Here is a 23,009-nt window from a genome sequence, read left to right on the forward strand (position 1 = left end):
GCCAACCTTACCAGCATTTAATCAATAAAAGGAATGGGATAGTGATCCTTCCAAGTGCCATCATTCAACTTCCTGTAATCTATGCAAATCCTCCACTTAGTCACTTACGAGTTGTAATCAACTCATTATTCTCATTGGTCACAATAGTCATCCCTCATTTCTTTGGAACACATTGCACAGGGCTGACCCATTTACTATCGAATATGAGATAAACTATCCCAGTATCAAGTCACTTAATGACTTCTTTTCTGACTACTTCTTTCATCACAGGATTAAGCCTTCGATAATGTTTCACACTTGCTTTATATCCCTCCTCCATAAATATTTTGTGCATACAGAAGGCACGATTGATTCCTATGATATCTAACATTTGCCATCCGATTGCCTTTTTCTTTCTCTTCAGTACTGTCAATGCCTCTTTCACCTGCACATCAAATAAACCTGTAGACAAAATCACAGAAAAAGTATCATCCTCACCAAGGAAAGCATGTTTCAAATAAGAGGGTAGATCTTTGAGCTTTAGCTTTGGTGCTTCATCAATAGATGCCTTGGGAGAGGGACCAATTGGTCTATTCAACGGTTCAAATTCAGTCTTTCTAGTAATAATGCTTTCCAAATCCTAAAGTTGTACCATTTCAACTGCTTCAACATCACTTAAGAGATCATATCTCACTAATGCTCGCTCCAAGAGATCCTTGGACGTAATAAGGTGAAAGTCAGACTCAAGATCCAAGACTGTGATAGCGGATAGTTCTTCATATACTGCAGGCAACTCAATTGATTGTACATGTCGAACACCTCAACCTTGTCATGAGAATGCATAGTCAATTATCCTGCAACTGCATCAATCAATGAATGCTCGATTGCTAAAAAGGGACATCCCAAGATAATAAACTTCCAGATCAGCATCAAAATCAAGAATAGTAAAATCCATCGAGAAGATGAGTGACCTCACTTACACCAATACATCTTCATCAATACCATCTAGTCTGGCAAGCGAACGATCAGCTAATTTGCAAAAAAATTGTGGTGTGTCTTGGGCTGCCTAGCCCCATCTTTCTGAATAATGATGTAGGCATAAGATTAATGCTTACCCTCAGATCACATAGACCACGAGCACTTATTGATTGCCCGATTATAATCTAAATGGTGAAGCTTCCTGGATCTTTCATCTTTGTGGGCAACCAATTCTGGATTCGTGATATGCACTCCTCAGTCAGTGCCACAGTAGCATATTCAGTCAAGCAATTCTTGTTGGCCGCGATATCCTTTATTTACTTAGCATACTTCAGAACACTCTGCAAAGCATCAATGAGATTCAAGTTAATGTGAATCTATTTCAATACATCAATAAACATCTTGTAACAAGCCTCCTCTTGGTGTTTTCGAAACCATTGTGGGAAAGGTGGAGGTGGCATCACACTTTCCACCTTGGTTCCCTTGCTTTCAACTTTGTTTTATTCAGCTCTCTTTATCTCTTACTGTTTCACCATCAGTAGCCTTGTAATTCACCTGCTTAGGTTCTAATACCTTCAGCTGCAGCCAACTCCGAGTAGTGACTGCATTCACCTATTTTGGATTTGGCTCTATATCACTAGGTAGACCTCCTTGAGGTCTAGTGTTCTGTGCTCCTGCAGTCTAACCCATTTGAACCTCCAAGTTCTTTGTAATCATCTGCTAGTTCTTCACATCTACTACCAACTATGCTTGAGCAGCCATAATCTGCTTCAGCATCTCTTCGATATTGCTCGTTTAAGTTGTGGCTTGATTCTTTGCAATATATTGCTGATGATTCTACCCTACTAGCCCATGGTATTGATTTGCATATGTTCCTGATTTTAACCCCATGAAAAATTGGGGTGATTCAGCCAGTTAGGATTATAAGTATTACCAAAGTGTTGTTGTCTGTGTCGATTCATATTTCATACATACTTAACAGACTTAACAGACTCTGGATTAGTTGTGCAAGCATCAGCTATATGATCATTACTTCCACAAACCTCACACCAAGTTTGATCCTGATGAACTACATTTGTTGGTGGTGGTATGGACTGTGTGACCCCAAGATTCATGTTACTGAATTGTGTAGTTAGTTGATTTTGTAATGCTGCAATCTGAGTTGATATAGCCTTAAACTGATCAACCTCCAACATACCTACAACCTTCTTTGGAGCACTTCTTGCATCAGCATACCACTTAGGATTCCCCTGTGAAATTTGATTCATGATACGAGTCGAGATGGGCATCTTAGCGTTCAAGGATATGATTGGAGGCCAATACGTAAAGACTAGAGCTTGGCGGCTGCCCAACCAAGAGAACAAGTTTTAAAGTGTGAAAAGGCTTTCAAAACACTCCAAAGCCAAGTCTACACTCAAGGCCGCCCCTTTTGTGGCTTTCATTAAGGGCCTTTTTGTCATTCCATGAAGCATTGAGGCTCCTATGGAGTGTAGCCTCTCATTAAGGGCCTTTTGGTCATTAACTATGTAATAAGTGTAGCCTAAGACCTTAAATAGCTTTCATTAGGCCATGTTTCAGCAACTTTGATGAATATTGATAGAATACTCTTTTAGAGTGTCTTACAAGTGTGGATTCACTTATGGCAATGTGGAATTGTTGCGCTGGTTACTTGCTTAGAAACAAGGGTCGCTTGGGGATTCTGATTCCCTTAAGGTCTTCGTAAGAGTGTGGTATTGTTATTGTGGGTCTTAAATGTTCTAGTGTTTGATACACACTTTAGTTCGTAAAGTTTGTAATAGCTTATGTCTCACTATCTATCCTTTTCTTTATTACAAATCATTGGTGTTGTTCTTGTTGTCTTGTAACCGACTTGTGTTTTCTTCCTTTGTGTTGTTGTTTTCATCTTGTTTCTTGTATTTGTTGACTGCTTTGTATCATTTGGTATCAGAGCAAGGCTTGATTTTGTTCCAACAAAATCACTCTTGGGATTGTTGCCTAGAAAATCCAAAAATCTCACAAAAATAGTTGTTCTTATTTTGTACCTTGGCCGAAATTGTTATTCTTATTGTTTTTCCTTGGCCGAAAGTTTGAACTTAGATCTAGGATTCTTTTGTATGTTTTGATTGTTTCTAGTGTTAGGTTCTTCTTCACTAATACTACTTGAGTCTAGATATAAATCCTGAGCTTATAAAAAAATGTGTTGTTGAATATTGTTGGCTTAAAAATGTTTTGTTGATGTTGTTGTTGAAGATTGGAGCTTGAATATGTGTTGTTGATGTTTAGGAGGTACAACATGAACCTTAGAACTCCAAGATCAAAGTTGTGTTCTTGGTGTTCTTCAACATCTTCATATCTTGTTGAAGAGAAAGTGGTTTGTTTGATCTAAAATCAAAGAAGAAAGAAGGTATGGTCTTGTTAGTCCTAAAACATATTCCAAGACTATTATAAAAGAAGAAAGGGGGCCAAAAGACTTTTAAAAACTCTTATTACCAAAAGAGAGAAAGGGGTCTTCCCAAGTCCTACAAAAGAGGAAAGAGGGACAAAGGCTTCAAAAGGTGTTTTGCCAGAAGGGAGAAAGAAAAGTCAAGCCTTTTTGAACATTAAGAAGCCTCTAAGTCTTGTTGTTTCCCTCCCAAAACCGAAAATACACTCTTCCAATTGAACATTGATCAATACAAATTGAAAACAAGAAAAATTTTTCAAAACTTTCGACAATTTTCAACAACCAATGAGAGGCTGCCACGTTATCACCGAAAGTGCTTAAGCTCAAAATTTTAGATTCTAAGTTTCTTTTCTTTGTTTCTTTAGTTGCATTGTTTGATTCTAATACTAATTAGCAGCTAGTAATCATCTACTATGGTGCGAATTAGTTGTTTGAGTCCATTTCTTTCGTGTTACCTTTCTTTGTGTGCTTTTATCTTTTTGTAATTCGTTGTAGTTTCTTGATTTAAGTCCGTACATTTTTTTATTTGAGTCATTTTAAACAAGAATCTATTCCGACTTAAGCCACAATTGGAACCAAGGATTGGAGTATAAATGGGATACCAATACTTACAACTCCAATTGAGTGACATTTCAAAGATGTTAGCTTGAGAGATTGTGAGTTTGATTTTTGTTTCCTAATCGTAATTTGTTGCTTTTTTTTGTTTTGTTTCGCATTTTTTGATAGCTAAAATGGAGGATGAAGGGTAAATACCTAGTTTGGCTAGTTCTTTCATGGAAAAGCTTGTCGTTACCATGAATAGCCGATTGGGATCTTTTGAAAGAAAAATGGAAAGAATGAAAGAAAGTTGGATAACTTAATAGAGCATGCTCCAAATGAGCTACAAGGTACCAATGCTATCTCCTACACTCCTATAGACTTAGAATGTTGTGATGTGCCTAGTAGTAGTCAAGTGGATGGAATTGGTGGTTTGCCTAGAAGAGAATGGCATGATTCTTCCCTTTGTGATACTCTTGGTGTTGTTACGTTGCATGAAGAACAAATTTTTGTTGTAAGTTTGCACGCACTAGTTGATCCTATTGATGACAAAATTGATTTTTCTCGTACGAATGATTTGTGTCCACCTAGTGCTAGCACTTGTGACTCGAATAAAGTCCCATTGCCAAGTGATGAGAGTAGTCACACACTAGTTGACCCTTTTGAAGTGTGAAGAAGGCTTTCAAAATACTCCAAAGCCACCTAAGTCTACACTCCAAGGCCTCCCCTTTTGTGTCTTTCATTAAGGGCCTTTTTGTCATTGCATGAAACATAGAGGCTCTTATGCAGTGTAGCCTCTCATTAAGGGCCGAAGACTTTAAATAGCTTTCATTAGGTCATTTTTCAGCAACTTTGGTGAATATTGATAGAATACTCTTTTAGAGTGTCTTACAAGTGTGGGATCACTTATGCAAGTGTGGATTCACTTGTGGCAATATAGAATCATTGCATTGGTTACCCGTTTAGAAATGAGGGTTGCTTAGGGATTCCGGTTCCCTTGAGGTCTTCATAAGAGTGTGGTGTTGTTATTATGGGTCTTAGGGGTTCTAGTGTTTGATACACAGTTTAGTTCCTAAAGCTTGTAATAGCTTATGTCTCACTTTTCATTAGCTTTATGAGCCACAAGCTCCTTTTCAATTTCTGACTCAAAATGCCTCCTCTCAGCCAACTTAGATTCAAGTTGTTAAATACAAAAAGGTAGAAGAATAAATGGCGTTTTAGCCTCTTTTTTCGAACAAGGATATCAAGTTACAGCTGAGCTCAAACCGGTTTAGGTCCTCGTGAGATAAACCTATGAACTACCCACTCGAGTGCAAGAGTTGCACCATATTCTTCTTCAATTCAAATCGACCACTTGTATCTGTCTTACGGATGCTATCAGTAACATTGTTCGTAAGTGGGATTGCCACTTCACGAACAGGTCAAGCTTCTGCTCTAGCAGGAGCAGTTGGAGCTACCAGAGTTGGAGCCACCAAAGATGAAAATTCAAAGAACCCTAAGAGAACTCTCGTAATTGTTTTTGCCTTTGTTGTACGTATGTCGAGGTGTTTCAATTTATGTTTAAGTCTTCCTTTTATAGTGGGGCACAACTGGATGTATTTTACTCTTCACTACGCCACCAGGTCATCACGGACACTAGGGTCCGCAGCGCGGGGCTATCGCGGATCCTCACTGAAAATTGATATCCTGAAATAATCAGCCTCCGCGGCGCGGGGCTATTGTGGACCCTCACTAGAAATTTCTATTTGTTTTTACTTCTCCACTTCATTCCATGCTTTCCGAATCTTTTTCTAGTGTCTTTGCATTCAGTATGTCACTCCAAGTGCTTCCATAGTCTAAAATCTCCTTATTAATGCATCAAAGCGCGTCCAATCTTATCACAATCGAGCCCTGCAACAACTAATCATGCCCATTAGCTAGAGAATACAATTATAGCTCAAACACGATACAATTGACACGTTTTAGCTCATAGAACAAGTCTAAATATGGGTAAATGTTGGTACTTGGACGTATAAATACGCCCAAGATCATTGACCGTACTAGTGGTAGTGGTTGACAGTGGTGAGGTGGCAGATTGTGAAAATCATAATGGCAGTAACTGAAGAATTTGTGGTAGTTGATGGCGTGTTGGTGGTAGTTGGCAGTGGTACTAGTTGTGATGGTGTTGGTTCGCAGTAGGGATTGGTGGTAGTAGTTGATAGTGGTTGTAGAGGTGGTGGCGAAAATGGATATAATTATAGTGGTGGTGGTGATGGTGGCGGCACTACATATAATTATAGTGATGGAGGTGGTAGGTGTGGCGTGGTTGACAAGGATGATTGGCGACGATGGTAATTGGTGATGGTAGTTGGTTGTTGACGACGGTAATCGTAGTGGTGATTGTGATGACAAAAATAATAAGTGGTGGTGACAGGGTGATTGTGGATCAAGTGGTGCTAATGATATTAAGACACTTCTAAATCTCAATGGTAAAGACCCATTCAGGCCAAGTAAGTGCGTAGATCTTAATGAACGAAAATGTACTTAGCGCTCGTGTGGTAAAGGATAAGGGATAACTAATCCCTGAATTAATTTTAGAATGAGCTTACCCCATGTTTAATTGAGGTAAAATGCATGAAATAACTACCTTAATGGCTTATGGTTTGAACCATTTAGATTCAAACCTCCATTAAATGAAAACAAATGAGGCCTAACATGCATTAGATCCTCCTGTGTAAATCCTAAGTAGCCCAGACATCAGTTTTCCAGAGGGAAAAAACTGACACCTAACTTTATTCACCCAAAACTTATGAACCAAATTCATCTTTAATCAGCGCATACAAAGAAATTCCTTTTTCATTGGCAATTATTTTCCTCTACGAGGTAATTTGAATGATAATAAACATAACATTACATGGCTATCAGTATCATGTCTTCTGCAATTGTTCCATCTTACAATGACAGTTCACAAGTACAGTTTATGCCTAGTTTGAGTTGATACTCTTTTAAGTTTATTGTACAGAATTGATACATGAGATTTGCCTGCCTAAGATAATGTAGTATCCGCATGGTCATCATCAGTACGTGTAGTAGGCCTTCGAACATCGTCTAGCAATAAGCTGTGTCCTCTGCCGTAAAATATGTATATGATAACTCCCACAGCAAGCCATATTAAAACACGTATCCATGTTTCAGCCCTGCAGTTAGCATTGTTAGTAATTGGCATGCATATTTGACTAGTTCACAAGTTCCTGAGATAAGAAAAGGGAATACGAGGATACCCAATATTTACTAGTAAGTATGTATTTATAAGGCAACAGGCTACAGGTAGGAAAGGCACAAATGGGCACATGAAACCTGAAAAAATCAACAGATTGGAAATACTTCAACGACATTGTGATGCACTTTTAGGACAACAACCAGATAATTAGCTAACCAGTGTAGTAGAAAGCAATAAAAAGAGAATTCATGTGCAAATTCTTTAGCATGCTCTCTCTATTCGTAGTACTTGTTTGATATGAAGCAAGGGTTATGCTTTGAGATTTTGCACAAGAAATCCGAAATTTGGAAAATATGAAATTGACTTAAACCAAGTTTCTTTCCAGCAAGATGCACTGCAAATGACCCTCTTCTTTTTATTTTCTCATTAAGTACTGCAGTGGAGATCATATTTCAGTCTATGAACAAGATTTAATAACCAAGGTTATCTAAAACAGTCAATACTATTGGGTCTAAGAAATCAAAAGACAAAGTGATACATCAGGTGCCAAAAGCTCAATACTTATCAAAAAAGAACACTACTTTGAGATGAATGAAAAAAATTTACAGGCATCCTGTGAAGAACTCATTCGGCTAGTCCCAGAAAGGGCTCATAGAATATTGAATGTATACAAACTTCAAATCCATTGCAAGATAAAGTCTAGTGGAAGTGTGAAATTCTGAGCCTTACTATTATTCAACACGATAATATCGTAAAAACATATTTTATCTTAGTATAACTGAAGCCTGCTTCTTCAGTAGACTACTTATATTTCCAATTAAAAGAGTTATGCTTGTGGATACAATAAGTGAGTGACATGTAATAATGACTGCAAATATTACAAAACTTTAGCAATACCTCCTGATTTTGTGAGCCTCTCTTTTGTGTCAACTTGATCGATAGAATGGAGCAGAGTCAAACAGCAAATTACAACCATACCACCGATTCCAGACAATATAAAGCACAGGATGCTGACACAATGAGCAATTCATAGGGTTAAAGATACCAAACATTTACTTGGCAAAAACTGAAGAGGTTAAAAAGAAAGAACGCTACGTAACAATAACACTAAATCCTGCAAGATGAATAAACTCTAGGAAAAATATTATGCAGCCATCAAGAATAAACTCTTGAGCTAAAGTACAGGTTTCGTCACTAATATAGGCAATAGTGTTCTAACACTCCATGAGCTCCAATCATGTCTCAAGATATGATTAAAGCATCTTATAAACTTCTGTTGATCTGTGAATATCCAATTATGACCCATTGTGATAAAATTGGATTTGCTGGATCTAAATGGATCTGATAAAGTCAGATTTGCTAGGTTGTTAAGTATTCTAGAAAATTAAATCTGGCTGGAATCCTCCCTTGGTTCTCAAATCTCCTAGAATGAAGAGACTAGTTTCTAGTCTTTTTTCTCTTTTCTATAAGTTTTTACCTCTACAGATGAATAAAATAGAGCATTTTTGGTACCAAAACTGACATGATACCGGAGCAGATAGTTGCTTTTGCTATTAAAACTGCATTTGTTGGGTAAGGTCACTCAATAGCATCAATAAAAGTCAAGAGCTAACGAAATTCCAGCTGAGACAACAATGAACCAAGGTGATGATTCTTCATTTGTCCTTTTAGCTCCTTTCTCATAGGCTGAACGGAAAGAATTATTTGGAATCGTTGCTGTCCGTCCATTTGGCGATTGATGGTTGAGGGAACTTGAGCACCTAACTGGAGAGATGAGAAATCTGGAACCAGGAGACCCTAAGAATGAATGCGGGGGGGTGTTCAGAAACTCAATGGTGATTGCTTGGCTGCTAAACTCCATGGAACCTGCTATAGCCTATAGGTACCCCATATTTGTTTGTACTCACTATTGAGGATGTTTGGGAGGTTGTCAGAGACTTACCCGATGTAGAAAATGCCTCCCAGACTTTGTACATAGTTTCTAGATATTCCACGACTTATACTATAGGTTGTTGGGTTATTTGTTAAGATACTTTATTCTGCAGTTATGACATGGATATTATTATTACATTCCCTCTGTACGGTTTGCATGAGAATGATTGTCCAGATAGTTGGTTCGCTAGATGAGGTTCAGTGCTCATTATGTGCAGGTTAAAGGCCTTCCTAAAATCAGGTCGTCAAAGAGGGAGGGAGGGGGGGAGGGGAATGTTGGAGGTTGTCAGAGACTTATCCGATGTAGAAAATGCTTCCCAGACTTTGTACATAGTTACTAGATATTCCATGACCTATACTATAGGTTATTGGGTTATTTGTTAAGATACTTTATTCCGTAGTTATGACATGGATATTATTATGTACTGTTTGCATGAGAATGATTGTTCAGTTGGTTCACTAGATGAGGTTAGGTGCTCATTATGTGCCGGTTAAAGGCCTTCCAGGGGGTACAACTATAAGTGTGTACCTATGTACATGACCCCCCCCCCCTCCCCTCCCCCCTTTTTCTATTGCATCATAGAGGCATAAACACCCGTATACAAATGGTATACAAAAAAAAGTAGAAAACCTACACGAAGATATGATTTTTAGGAATGTCACCCAAAATCCTACACATGAATGGTGCACCAAAAGGAAATAAGGGATATGAGGTTATTCCTGAGCGGTGCAAAATCACCCTTTTTCCTCCCTCATTTGGTCAAACTTGTTTTATTCTTTCCTTCTCAATTCTCAGAAACTATTCAAGGACATCTAATTCCCAGTTGTTGGTTGTATCCCTAACTTCTTGCACCTTCTCAATAAGTGTTTCTTTACCCACTACAAAATCTCCGCTTCTTTCAACCATTCGATAACCAAGAGCCATCTTCATACCATGCAACATGAGGATTTCAGTGAGAAGATCATAGCCACCTTCATACCATGCAACATGAGGATTTCAGTTGGAAGATTCATTCGGACTAATAGAAGCATTTACTTCATCTTCTACTAGGTAGCATCTCTCTAACACCATCTCATTTAGAATCATTAATAATCTCAGTCCGGCCTTCTGAAATCTCAGAGGCATGAGTATTGATTATGAGAGTCCATTCATTTTGCATCTCTAATGTAAAAGTTGAATTTGCTTGTCTGAGCTTTCCTCAAAAATCTTTTTCAATTCTGTTAGAAAGATCCACAACTCAATTGAAACTTTTGACCCATTCAACTTTAGAGAAGATGAAAGTAAATTCTCTTGAGGCTTTGATTTCAATTTTCACTGGGTCAAGAGAAACCACATTAGGTATATCAATTCTATTGAGGCTCATAAAGTTATAAAGATCCATAATAATGGGGCCTATATTCTTTCTTTTTCTTTTTCTTTTTCTTTTTTTGAGTAAGAAGGGCCTATATTCATTCTATTCACGCTGAAATATTGTTTTCAAAACCTTGGGAGCATTCGATTCTTTGGACCGATCCACACTAATACTATTAATTAGAGATGGGCCCAAGATACACTTCCCATTATGTATTCTTCCAAAAAAAGAGCCTGCAATTAGACTTGCACGGCACTGACTTATGATTCTGGGATGAAATTCTGATTTGAATTAAAATTTTAATCTTGTTATGAAATATAAAGAACAAGAAGAATGGAGAGAGAAGAAAGAGTAATTCTTTATTTCTCTTGAGGAATTCTTGAGGGCTGAATTACAATGAGGAAACCCCTTATTTATAGGGGAAAACTAACCTTGGGGTTTCTAACTTTTCCATAAATAGACATTCACTATATATGGTAAAGTAGAAATTCATTATATATGGTAAAGTAGACATTCACTATATATGGTAATATATTTATAACACTCCCCCTTGAATGTCTAATTAATAGATAATATGCCTCGTTAAAACCTTAATATAAAAAATCCAGGGAAAAAATCTAATGAAGGAAAAAGAGTACATATCTCTGACAATACGCATATAGGCTGTCTCATTAAAAACCTTACGAGGAAAATCCAGTGGGACAAAATCTCGTAAGGAAAAAAGAGTACAACGCGTATTAACTCCCCCTAATGAGAACGCCCTTGAACCTTTGCATCCCGAACTTGTGAACCATCTTCTTGAAAGTTGTAATTGGAGGAGACTTGGTGAATAAATCAGTCACATTGTCGCTTGAACGAATCTGTAGCACGTTAATATCACTATTTTTTATAGCTTGTGTGTATAAAAAAGCTTTGGCGAAATGTGCTTCGTTCTATCTCCTTGAGTCCTCCCTTAAGTTGTGTTGCGCATGCCGCATTATCCTCGTAAAAAAAAAAGTGGCTACTTTGTCATAATTCAAACCACATTTTTTCGCGAATGAGATGTATCGTGGACCTCAACCACACATACTCTTGACTTGCTTCATGAATAGCTATTATCTCATTATTTCATTAAGTGTTATGTCGTAGGCTCTTCAAGAGCACATTGCCTTCTTATTGTGATTATTTGCTCCATATACTTTTCAAGGATTATTTCATTTGAAATCGATTGATCTACCACGCTTCAGGCATGCATAGACTTTTCCCTTTCGACACAAAATAGGAACACTTGCAGCTTAAATATGATAGGCTTTCGACATTTGACTTGAATTATCTTTTGAATGAGGATCTGATGATAATTCCTAACATATTTTATAACTGCTTATAATCTCCCCTTTATGTTGGAAAAACTTACACACATCCTTCATCTTCTTTGAGGAATCCATCTTTGTACATTATGGTATATTCACTAATCGTATATCGAACATCAAAACTATTAGATGGACAACATGTGGTCCCTGACTCAGAACCAACTTTGAAGGGAAATTAATCATAATTTATTGATTTGATGCATACAAATACGTTTGTATATAATAGTTCAAATCAACACATGAAGTTTTTGTTCTCATTAGCAATGGTTCAGCTATTTATCGAAGGAATTCAATGCCAAACCGACATTATCAAGATAATTTGTCTTGATTACACAATCTGAAAATTATGCTCTTAACTCAGTTTTATTGAGCAACAACTTTATGAATGTCAAACTGCAGGTTGACAATAAACGTACAAGTGATCATCTTATATCAATGCATCTTAATAGATCACATGATTGGTGAACGGGCCATATTCATCTTTTATACTTTTCAGATTTTGGGAGATCAAATCCCAATATTTGTTGGTCCAACCAACTTATCACGAGAACAAGCAGCATAAAAAATTCTTGAAGAATCTTCTAGTTCTTCAATATATGTTTAATACTCACAATGCATGTCTTTGGGATGTCATAATCTTACATGTTAATTTATGAACATTTATACTAGTAAGCTTCAAGTTTACCATGACATACTTTTTTTAATTAAATTTCAGATTTACTATTCTATGAATAAATTTCAGATTTACTACTTTAGAAGTAAATTTCAAAATAACTCTTCTCAATTATTCTGCCTCTTTCGGAGGTGAGTTATGATACCACCACAACTAAGTGCACGTTTGTATTGATAAGCTTTTCTAGATATTATCACATTCACCCCATGGAATGGAACTATACTTATAACAATCAAATTTTTCATTCATCGGGAATGTAATTGTGCCTTAAGCCTATCAAATTTTGATAGCTTATAACCTCTTTTATGTTATTGCTACTTCATGAGCAAATCGAGGCATACATATAATGTAGAGAATTTTTCTCTACCATATCTTATAGTCATAATAAGCGTATGAAAATATTATCACTTTTAATGATTATTATCATATTGTCCTTTCACGCTTATATTCGTACATCAATCACTTGTCTTCTTTCAGACATATTATGCACTGCTATCACATTCACTTCAGAAATAAAGCATATCAATGGGACATGTCTCATGACTTTTCACGAACACCCATTATTTTGTCTTAGCCATCATAATATCATCAATATGGTGTATTGAGATTCAAAATCAATATCTTACCCATATAAAAAGGCGTCTTAGGCTATAACTCGATAGGACTTGAACCCAACATCTCATCATCATGGTGCATTGAAACTTTTAACCCAATGTCTTATCTTCTTAATGAGATGAGATTTAAATTCATCATCATATCTTTTAACAATACTGTTCTCATGAACAAATATAAAGGATAAGTGGTTCCAAATCAATTATTTTTTTCTCAAATCCCATAATAATTATATCATTAGCAGCAAAAGACAAATAACATAAAAAATCACTAACCTTAAAATTACCTGTAGACTTATGATCTCACCTTGTTTTGGCAGATTCTCGTGCTGATAACATGTTATGAAATATAAAGTAAAAACAATAAGAATAACGAGAGAAGAGAGAGTACTCTTTATTTCTCTTGAGGAATTCTTGAGGCGTGAATTACAATGAAGGAAACCCCTTTATTTATAAGGGAAAACTAACTTTGGGATTTCTAACTTTTCCATAAATAGACATTCACTATATATGGTAAAGTAGACATTCAATATACATAGTAATATATTTATAACAAATCTCCTTCTTTTGACATCTCTCACTTGGACGTGCCTGCCCACCCTTTATAATAAGTGTCCTTGTGTTGCCACTTGGCTAATATTATGAAGATTTCTTTCTACCCTTGTGATTGACAAAGCTAAATCATCAACCACCATTGTCATCATCGGTGGAACCTTATATGCCTACAGGCCAAGTAAGAGGGTGTTTGAATTGGCTCATTAAGTGTTTTTGGCTTTTAAGCTTTTTCCCAACTTTTGCGGTGTCTGGGAAAGATGAAAACTGCTTTTAAGCACTTACTTTTAGGCCCATAAATAAGCTAAATGACAAAAGTTGGTTATTCCCAAATTATGACTTTTAGCTTTTAGCTTATAAGCTGTTTTTAAAAAGCAAATCCAAACAATCTCTGAGACCAAATCCTTTTAGCTTTGGGTCTCCAACTTGAATAAATAGAGAGAAGTCTAAAACAAAGATGTCCAATCTTCGCCAATACCACCCCTCACCAAAGCCCTTTAAGTCATCACCAAAAGGAAAACAAAGTTGCTGAATTATTCTCTACTGTTTGCTTTACCATGGGTTCATAATGTGGGACGAGCTTTGTAGGCTCCAAAGAAGCACCTAACCTGGGAAGTATCCAAGTAACATGGGCATGGCATAAAGCCTGAAAATGGTCTAAGACAGCATTCCAGAATTTCTAAAAATAGGAGCTTTAGGATGACACTTTAATTTTTTTATGATCCGTAAATTTGAGATTCAAGAAGTTTTATTCAGGCAGGGATCATATATTTTTATAATTTTTTATAACCACCATTATATGCTTTATCTAAGATGCAAAAAGATTTACTACTCTAAAGAAGATGAGCAATAGAACTACCAATGGCAAAACTGAAATTAAGCTCAATCAGTAAGGGGTCGTTTGCTTATTGGTTAACGTTATGCAGGTTTTGGTTATGTAGTAATTAGTTATGCAGGTATTAGTTACGTGGGAATTAGTTATGCAGGTATTATTTATGGAAGAATTAGTTATGCAGGATTGCAGGTATTAGTTATATAGGTATTAAAGTTATGTAGGAATTATACTACATGAATTATTTCTACTTAATTTCAAAATGTTTATTTATTTATTACACTCATAGTGAGATTTTATTTTTTTTAAAGTTTATTAAGCAAAAATTATTAAATGTATGGATTTTAACCAAAAAAATTAGCTTAAAACAAGTAAACAGATTAGCTAAATAGTTACAAATTAACAACTATAAATAACACATTAAAAACATAAATAAATACCAATAGTTAAAAATAATAAAGCGAATAAAAAATAACTAAAGCAATTAAATAAAAGAAATAACAAGAAAAATTCCAAAGGAAAAACTGGCAGTAAGTAAAAGAATTAACTAGAAAAAAAAAAGCAAAGAAAAAACCGGCAATGCACTACTGCCAGTGAATTGAAACAAAGACACAAAATAAAATAAATAATTTAAAAGGGAATTGATGGGGGTAAATTGTAAATTTATTATTTAAGTCATGTATAACTAATACCCCACAACTTATTCCACCTTCTATCCCGCATAAAATTATACATAAATTCTGGATATGCTATTAAAAGGGACAAACTAGTTACTCAATTAGGTGAGAGTCCTTCAAGTCTTAAAAATTGGGTAAAAGGGACGAATTTTTTTTCATTTTTTTTAAAAATATTTTCGCTCCAACAACTAAAAAAGTTATCTCAACAACGATCAAAGTTATTCGACAACTTTTTAAAGTTGTTCAACAACTATCAAAGTTGTAATCCAGTTGTCGAACAACTGTCCTAGTTGTTTAAGCGACTTTATTTCTTTTAACTTAATAATATTGTAGGACCCCACTTGTCTCCTTTTTTTAATTAAAAACTTGAGAGGGTCTATGGGCTCATTTTTCTCCATAGATTCCTTCATAACTTATGTAAATATTAATTATGCAGGATTACAAAAACACAATCAAACACCATATAAAATTAATACATAAATAACTTTTACACAACATTTGGAAACCTACCAACCAAACATTGTATAAAATTAATACGTGAATAACTTTTTTTCCCATGCTTACCAAACAATGTATAAAATTAATACATGAATAACCAAGTTATTCATGTATGGATCCTAAGGGTAAAGTGGTAAATTGACATACAAAATATCGTTGAGGACAACTGTAGAAGCATCTTACTTCATCTCTCTCATTCCTAAAAAACTCTTTCATATCTCCAGCAATATTCATTAATTTGCATGAACTTTTTCTTCATCATTTCAAGACTGTTCTTCTTCATCTTCTTGGCTGTTTCCACTTCAGGTATGCTTTAGTTTCAGTTTTAGCACTCAAATTTCTCTAACTTTTTATGTAACTTCTGTGAGTGTTGTGTGCATTCTTTTATATTTTAAAATTTTTTTCAATTAAGCATGATAACTGAAACATTTAATTAGCTTTAGCTGACAGTAGTTTGTTTGTCCTAAGTTAGGATTCCGCAGAGAATTAGTTATTGCAAGAATAACATCTACTATATATCTGATAACGTATAAAATTGATAGTATAGAAGCAGTTGGGTTCCTATTGTTTATTTGTTTTAACACATGTGAAATTGGAAAAGATTTAAATGTTAGTTAATAGATGAAATATCAGAGGACCTAATCATTTGCAATTGCTTTAGTGAGAAGCCTATTTCATCTACAATGTGTTAGTATCTAAAGTGATCCATCGAGTTATTTTCTAAGCATAATTTATAGTGTTTTATCTTATTGTATTTGGTATCATGTCTTTGTGAATTGCTTTCAAGTACAGAGACTTACCATATTTTGTAATGGAAAAATTATCAATCATAAAAATATTTCATGTACGCCTTCTGCTCCAGAAGAATTTGTACTTACATCTTTTTTAAGAACTAAGTAGGTTCTTTCATCTCTTTTGTTTCAATTCAACACGTATTTAGTACAAACAAGGGACAACAATAACAACAGACCCAGTGTATAGGTATTCCTACAAAGTGGGGTCTTGGGGGGTAAGATGTATGCAGTCCATACCGCTACCTCCGAAGAAGTATAGAGGCTGTTTCCGATAGACCCTGGCTCAAGATAAAAAATAGTAGACATGGGGATGGATGACATAACAGAAATAGAAATAACAGACACAGAAATAACAGAGATAAGGCGTAAGGAATAATATAACATAAATCAGAGAAATACGCACTACGAGATATAACGCAACACGCAATAAGAAAATAGGAACTGAGAAATTATGCAAGGGACAACCGCGTAGAAGTAACAAACACTCACAAACCATAGGCACCTATGCGCACAGTCCTAATAGTACTAGCTCGTTAGCCTTCTACCCTTATCCGCGACCTCCAACCTTCCTATCTAGGGTCATGTCCTCAGTAAGCTGTAGCTGCTCCATGTCATGTCTGATCACCTCCCTCCAGTATTTCTTCGGCCTACCTCTACTCCTCCTAAAGTCATCCAATGCTAGCCTCTCACACGTACGAACTAGGACACCCGCGTCCCTTCTTATCACATGCCCAAACCATCTCAGTCTTCCTTCCCGCATCTTGTCCTCCACCGAAGTCACTCTCATCTTCTATTGAATAATCTCATTCCTAACCGTCCCCTCTAGAAAGCCCACACATCCAACGCAACATCCTCATTTCCGCCACCCTCAACTTTTGGATGTGGGAGTGCTTGGCTGGCCAACACTCCGCTCTATACAACATGGTCAGATGGACTGCCACTCTATAGAATTTGCCTTTAAGCTTAAGAGGCACCTTCTTATCACACAACACTCCCGAGGCGAGCCTCCACTTCATCCAACCTACTCCAATACGATTAGTGACATCCTTATTAATCTCACCATTCCCCTTGATCATAGACCCAAGATACTTAAAACTATCCCCTTTTCAAACCTCCTGGGAATCCAGCCTCACCACCACATCGTCCTCTTGCCTCGAGTCGCTAAACTTGCAATCCAAATACTCGTCTTAGACCTACTCAACCTAAACCCCTTAGATTCAAGGGTTTGCCTTCAAACCTCCAACAAGGGAAAAATAGGCAAAAAACTGACAAAGAAATGGACTTTGGGTCTAACTCAACCTCAAAAGCTAGCTCATGAGGGGAGAATTGCCCAAGACCATATAAGGAGATCAAGGACCCTTTAACCCACCGATGTGGGACTCCAACACCCCCCACACGCCCAGGACTGGACATCTAGAGTGTGGACAATATAAGACGGGGGGCCCAACATCGGAAATAATGAACTGGGTGGGCCTGGCTCTGATACCATGTGAGAAATATAAGAGAAAAATATTATTGAATTGTTGTAACTACATTATTACATTGAGGCCGTCTTTATAGACAATACATTCCAATCCTTTTTCTAATAGGACACTATATTACAATCTAATTCCAAGTAGGATTTTATATGCTATTCCTATTTCTGCTCATATTCTAACACTCCCCCTCAAGCTGGTGCATAGAAGACATATGTACCAAGCTTGTTATGGATGTAACTAATATGAGAATCGGTGAGGGACTTGGTGAATATATTGCAAGAAAACTGATAAGGACTGCTTTGGACATCTGGGAGACCTCAATTGAAACGGAACAAACTGACAAAATGATCCGAAAAGTAGTAAATATTGCCGTAAAGTCGATGTGTTGCTGGAAAATTGTCGAAAATTGGTATAAAATATACGGATCATCTCGAAATCAAGAGACGAGTAGATCTTGAACATGAAAGTCACCGAAAACTTAGCCGAAACATGCTCACACGCCAAATTATTAGATTTGATGGCTGAAAAGTGACTACAATCTGAGGAAAAATAAAGTATATGGGTAGGGTCGGAATGATGACACGACTCTATTGAAAAAGAGAAATATGTGTAGGATCAAAATGATGGCACGACCCTATTGAGAAATAGAAATTATATGAGTAGGGTCGGAATGACGGCATAATCCTACTGAAAAAGAGAAATTATGTGGATACGGTCAGAATGATGGCACGACCCTACTGAAAGAGATTTGAGGAGTCACCGAAAAGACGTACGAAACTATGTAAATTAAATCTGAGAAATCACCAAAAAGATGCATAGTGCTTTGCAACTCAGCTATGAGACGGTAGTCCGAAAAGATGCACCGTGCTACGCAAATCAAATATGAGAAAATAGTCACCAAAAAGAAACACGGTGCTAAGAAAAATAGATATGAAAAAGTAATCACCGGACAGATGCATGGTGCTACGCAAAGATATGAGAAAATAGTCACTAGAAAGATACAGAGTGAGTCAGTGACCCAACTTTTGCTAACATAATCATTGGCTAGACGGGCGGCATATATGGATTATAGCCGCCCGCCGGCAGCGGAAACTCTTTGATTCTTTACCAAGATCGTGGAAGCTCTGATACCATGTTAAAGAAATGGACCTTGGGCCTAACTCAACCTCAAAAGCTAGCTCATGAAGGGAGGATTGTCCAAGACCAAATAAAGAGACTAAGGACCCTTTAACCCGCCGATGTGGGACTCCAACAACAACCACCAAAACAAAATCACAAATAAGTCAAAATTTGAAAAACAAATTATATCGCAACAAAAAATTAAACCTTTTTCATAAACTTCTTTGATTGACCACTTAAGTTTACGTTTTTGCCCAACTATAAAAAGATAACTTCCATGGTATTGATACATGGTTCTAGTTCATCAATAAGAAAAATACAATTTTTTCTTATGTTGAGCAAAATTGCTAGCAAAATCAATATAAATAAATCCATAAAGCATAAGCCTTGTCAAGAATAAGAGGTAACGGTACTTGCTTTCTTTTATTTTGTAAACTATATAGCATAAATGAAGATAACGTTGTTTTGTGTTAAACTATTTAGCATAAATGAGGACAGCGTTGTTTTGTGTATGTTTATTCAAATTGAATTCACATAGTGGGTTGAGCAGAAAGTTGTGAATTTTAAACTAAATATTTGGCTTATCTAAATGTGAACTCTAATATTAAAGGTTGTAGAGTTTTGCAAGTGCTGCTTTGATTATCTGCTTGCTTAGATGACCAAGTAACCCATTTTTTTTAATTATTTGTGAAAATAGTTTAGACAATGATGTTCTTTAATCTAAAAATTTTGCAAAATATATTTAGGTATGTTTAATGACCTTGACTCAGATAGCATGAGTACTTATGATAAATGAACAATTGTTGTAGAAGTATCATTTTAAGCTTCTTACTCCCTCTTTTTCTTCATCTCGTACAAACTTTTATCGAACACCCTGTGCCATAACAAAGAATTTAAGACATCACGTGTGAGAAAGATCTTTTATTGATTCTATTTGTACTTGATTGATCAAATTAAGCTTGGCTACCATTTCATTTGTTGTTCTTGCTAGATTTTCGTCCCTATCACGTGATCTTCAATTTTCTCAAACTCTAATAATAACCTATTGAAAGAGGTGCAATATGCCCTTTAACAATATATTACTAAATGTGTCTCACTTCATTCTATGTAACTAGAAATTAGAAGTATAACACTGGAAAAAGAGAGAATTATTTACACAAGTCTTTGCCTAGTTGGAACTTTCATTGACTTTTCTTTTCTATATAGAGATTATTTTCTCATAGAACGAGCTCATAAGACTTGACACATACCTAAGTATCTAATTCTTTCAGTTTCATACCACATTTGTTGTTTTTGCCAACTTTTGTTCTGATAAGAAGAAAGAATTTTTTAAGAATTGTGTCCTTTTATTTTCTGATGAGATAACATATATGTGTGATTTTAATTTAAATATGAGGCTACTGCATTACACTTCGTTTTATTCCTTCCTGACGATTAGCTTATTAGAAACAACTTAGCCAACTCTGTGGGAGGTTTATGCTATTTTGGTTTGGATTACCTTTTTAAAAATTACACTTTCGAAAATGAAGTTACGAAAAGATAATTTTTTCTTTTTTTTTTAATATTGCTTAAAGTATTCCGAAGCCAAAAATTTAAATTTTATACTTCAAATCAATTAATTAGTAATAATGTAATGCTATGGTAAAAATCTAATAAACAGGAGATATTAGAAAGAGTACTTAAATCTTTTACCGGATGATATGTTGTCTACATTTCAAGATATCTTATTAGTTGGTAGGACATTTCATACGCATCTTAACATGCTTTGGTAGTTTTATGGCCTTACAGTGGTATTGGCTTCAAAAAGCTAAGCGCTCTTGCCCCCCCCCCCCCCCCCCCTCTGTCTCTCTCTTAGTTTTACCAAATGAATTCGAGATACATTGTTTATACTTTGTCCGATTTTTTGGTTTCTTGTGATACGATATAGCTGTAAAAGTTAGTACTACTTTTCAATGAAAAATTCTTGATATTGATACCTACTAAACTTATTTCATGTGATAACAGGTGGTGTTAAAGTACCTTTTTTTGCTATTATATTCTTTTATCACCAGAACTACATTATGACAACCTTCATTATGTGTATACTTGAGAGTTCATGACAAAAAATTGTATTGTATGCTTAAAATGTTACCTTAATTGAAGGTTAATGAACTAACAATTGTTGATCTGAGAAAATTCAAGATTAGATCATGGTTTACTTGATCTAGAGATGTTAACACGTCTATCTAAAAAAGTGGTGTAAATTCTTGTAGCTGATATAATGCTTTTCCTCAATATTAATTCTTGAATATTGTTTAATTGGAGAGATCTGCTATGTTTGCAATGCATTTGAATGAACATGACATATTAAGTGAAAGTAGGCGAAATAAAATTTTGCATGTTTTCCAAGACTTTCTTTATAGTCAAAACTTCTATGTTGCTCGGACTCATCAATAATGTGATGGGTGGGTGTTCGGTCCTCTAAAAGTAGTGTATATTTGGAGGATCTGACAAGAATGCGACAACATTTTTGGGAAGTTTGAATATCAGAGGTGAAAACTATGTTTTTGTTATGATGATTATTTGGTTTATGAAGGTACTGGTCTAGACTTATTAACCACTTCATATTGTTTTTGGAAAAATACCTTCCAACTATAAATTTTGTGTTAGATTTCTTATCACAAAAAAGTATATTATGATAATAGTATAAACAAAGAGCTTAATTTTACTTTGTTTTGGATGTTGATACATAATGTGGACAGAACAAATTAATGGGCGTTTTTATTTTTGTAGACTATTGATGTCTTCCACTCTAAAAATTCTGAGTCCCAAAAATATATATTTCTCTGTTTTTGCTTTCATTCTTGTCAATAAGTAACAGGGTACTGACTTAAATTTTCTATTTTATATCATTTTTACAGTGCCAGCTACCAATGATGAATTATGGGGATAGGGAGGCATGCTAAACCAAATTTGGCAAGACTTTCAGTATGGAGACGTTGCTGAGTAGATTACTTGCTTTTTTCTTTTTCCCATTCACTTCTCAATCAGTGTGGAGTAATATACTCGACTGGTAACAGGCTTAATCATTTGTAATATAAAAATGCAAAATAAGAGTTCAAACTCATTTATTTTTTCAATTGTGGTACTGTGCCACAAATCGAACACTATAAACTGTTAATATTGTTCAAACCAAAGATGCAACTAAAAATTAAATATAAATTAAATCATATAAGAACTCAAAATGTTGGGCCCGTGAATAGCAGGGGCAAGCCTTATCTAGTAATAAAAGAAGAGGAACATTGTACATTAATCTGTCAATTATTTTATCAAAGACTAGAGAATTGAATTTCCTTACCTGGATAGACCTTCAGTTGAAATAGCAGCTACCACTACAAGAGTTCCACAACATACCATAGTAATACTCCAAGCAGCAGTTTTCCTTTTCCTGAGTTTATCTTGAAAATATACAAAATTACACACCACTAAAGAAATTGCTGAATCAACAGATTCAGAAAGGAGGATTTTAAAGTAACTTCAATTGTGGTATGAAATTCATATAGAGAATGCAACTCGCAGAGATTCATCTGAAATAGTATTTGTTTCTCAATTCAATAATTTGGATAAGCACCAGCAATGGCCAGTCTTAAGAGAAAAGCATAGGAAACCATTCCTAAAGTAATCACGAGGACTACATATCTCTCTCTCCTCCCCCTGCCCTCCTTTTTTTTTGGTCAAACAGTAAATTTTTACTCAACCAAAAGTATAATCGTTACATTTCTACCAGTCTCTTGGGACTCAGACTGGCCACTCCTACATCTATTACTTTATCTTCCCATATATCTACTGAATTTTAGCATTACATTATAATATCATCATCTTAAACCCAATAATAGCAAGACTCTACACTAATCAGCTAGGATATTTGTTCAGTTGCAGCAGTCTTGGCCTCCATTTCAGGTGGTGTTGTCCAGCACTATGTACCTGTACTGCAATTTCTTGTAATCTTTGTATGCTCTCTTTGGCT

The 23,009-nt window shown here is 35.7% G+C and overlaps 1 protein-coding gene across 3 annotated transcripts in view; it reads right to left on the reverse strand.

Moving 5' to 3' along the window:
* Nucleotides 1–6,754: 6,754 nt before the first annotated feature.
* Nucleotides 6,755–23,009, reverse strand: part of LOC107853230 (cationic amino acid transporter 4, vacuolar) — a 60,720-nt gene continuing 44,465 nt past the window's right edge. For 2 of the 3 annotated variants that reach the window (XM_016698229.2, XM_016698226.2), the window contains 4 exons: nt 22,341–22,440; nt 8,034–8,146; nt 7,198–7,273; nt 6,755–7,113 (listed from right to left, as the gene is read on the reverse strand). In XM_016698229.2, the coding sequence (XP_016553715.2) occupies nt 6,963–7,113; nt 7,198–7,273; nt 8,034–8,146; nt 22,341–22,440 (440 nt within the window). In that variant the 3' untranslated portion in view covers nt 6,755–6,962. The remainder of the gene's footprint in view (nt 7,114–7,197; nt 7,274–8,033; nt 8,147–22,340; nt 22,441–23,009) is intronic. The other variant, XM_016698227.2, reaches the window with a different exon arrangement.

Source organism: Capsicum annuum, chromosome 2 (genome assembly GCF_002878395.1).
Source record: "Capsicum annuum cultivar UCD-10X-F1 chromosome 2, UCD10Xv1.1, whole genome shotgun sequence".
NCBI classification, from domain to species: Eukaryota; Viridiplantae; Streptophyta; class Magnoliopsida; order Solanales; family Solanaceae; genus Capsicum; species Capsicum annuum.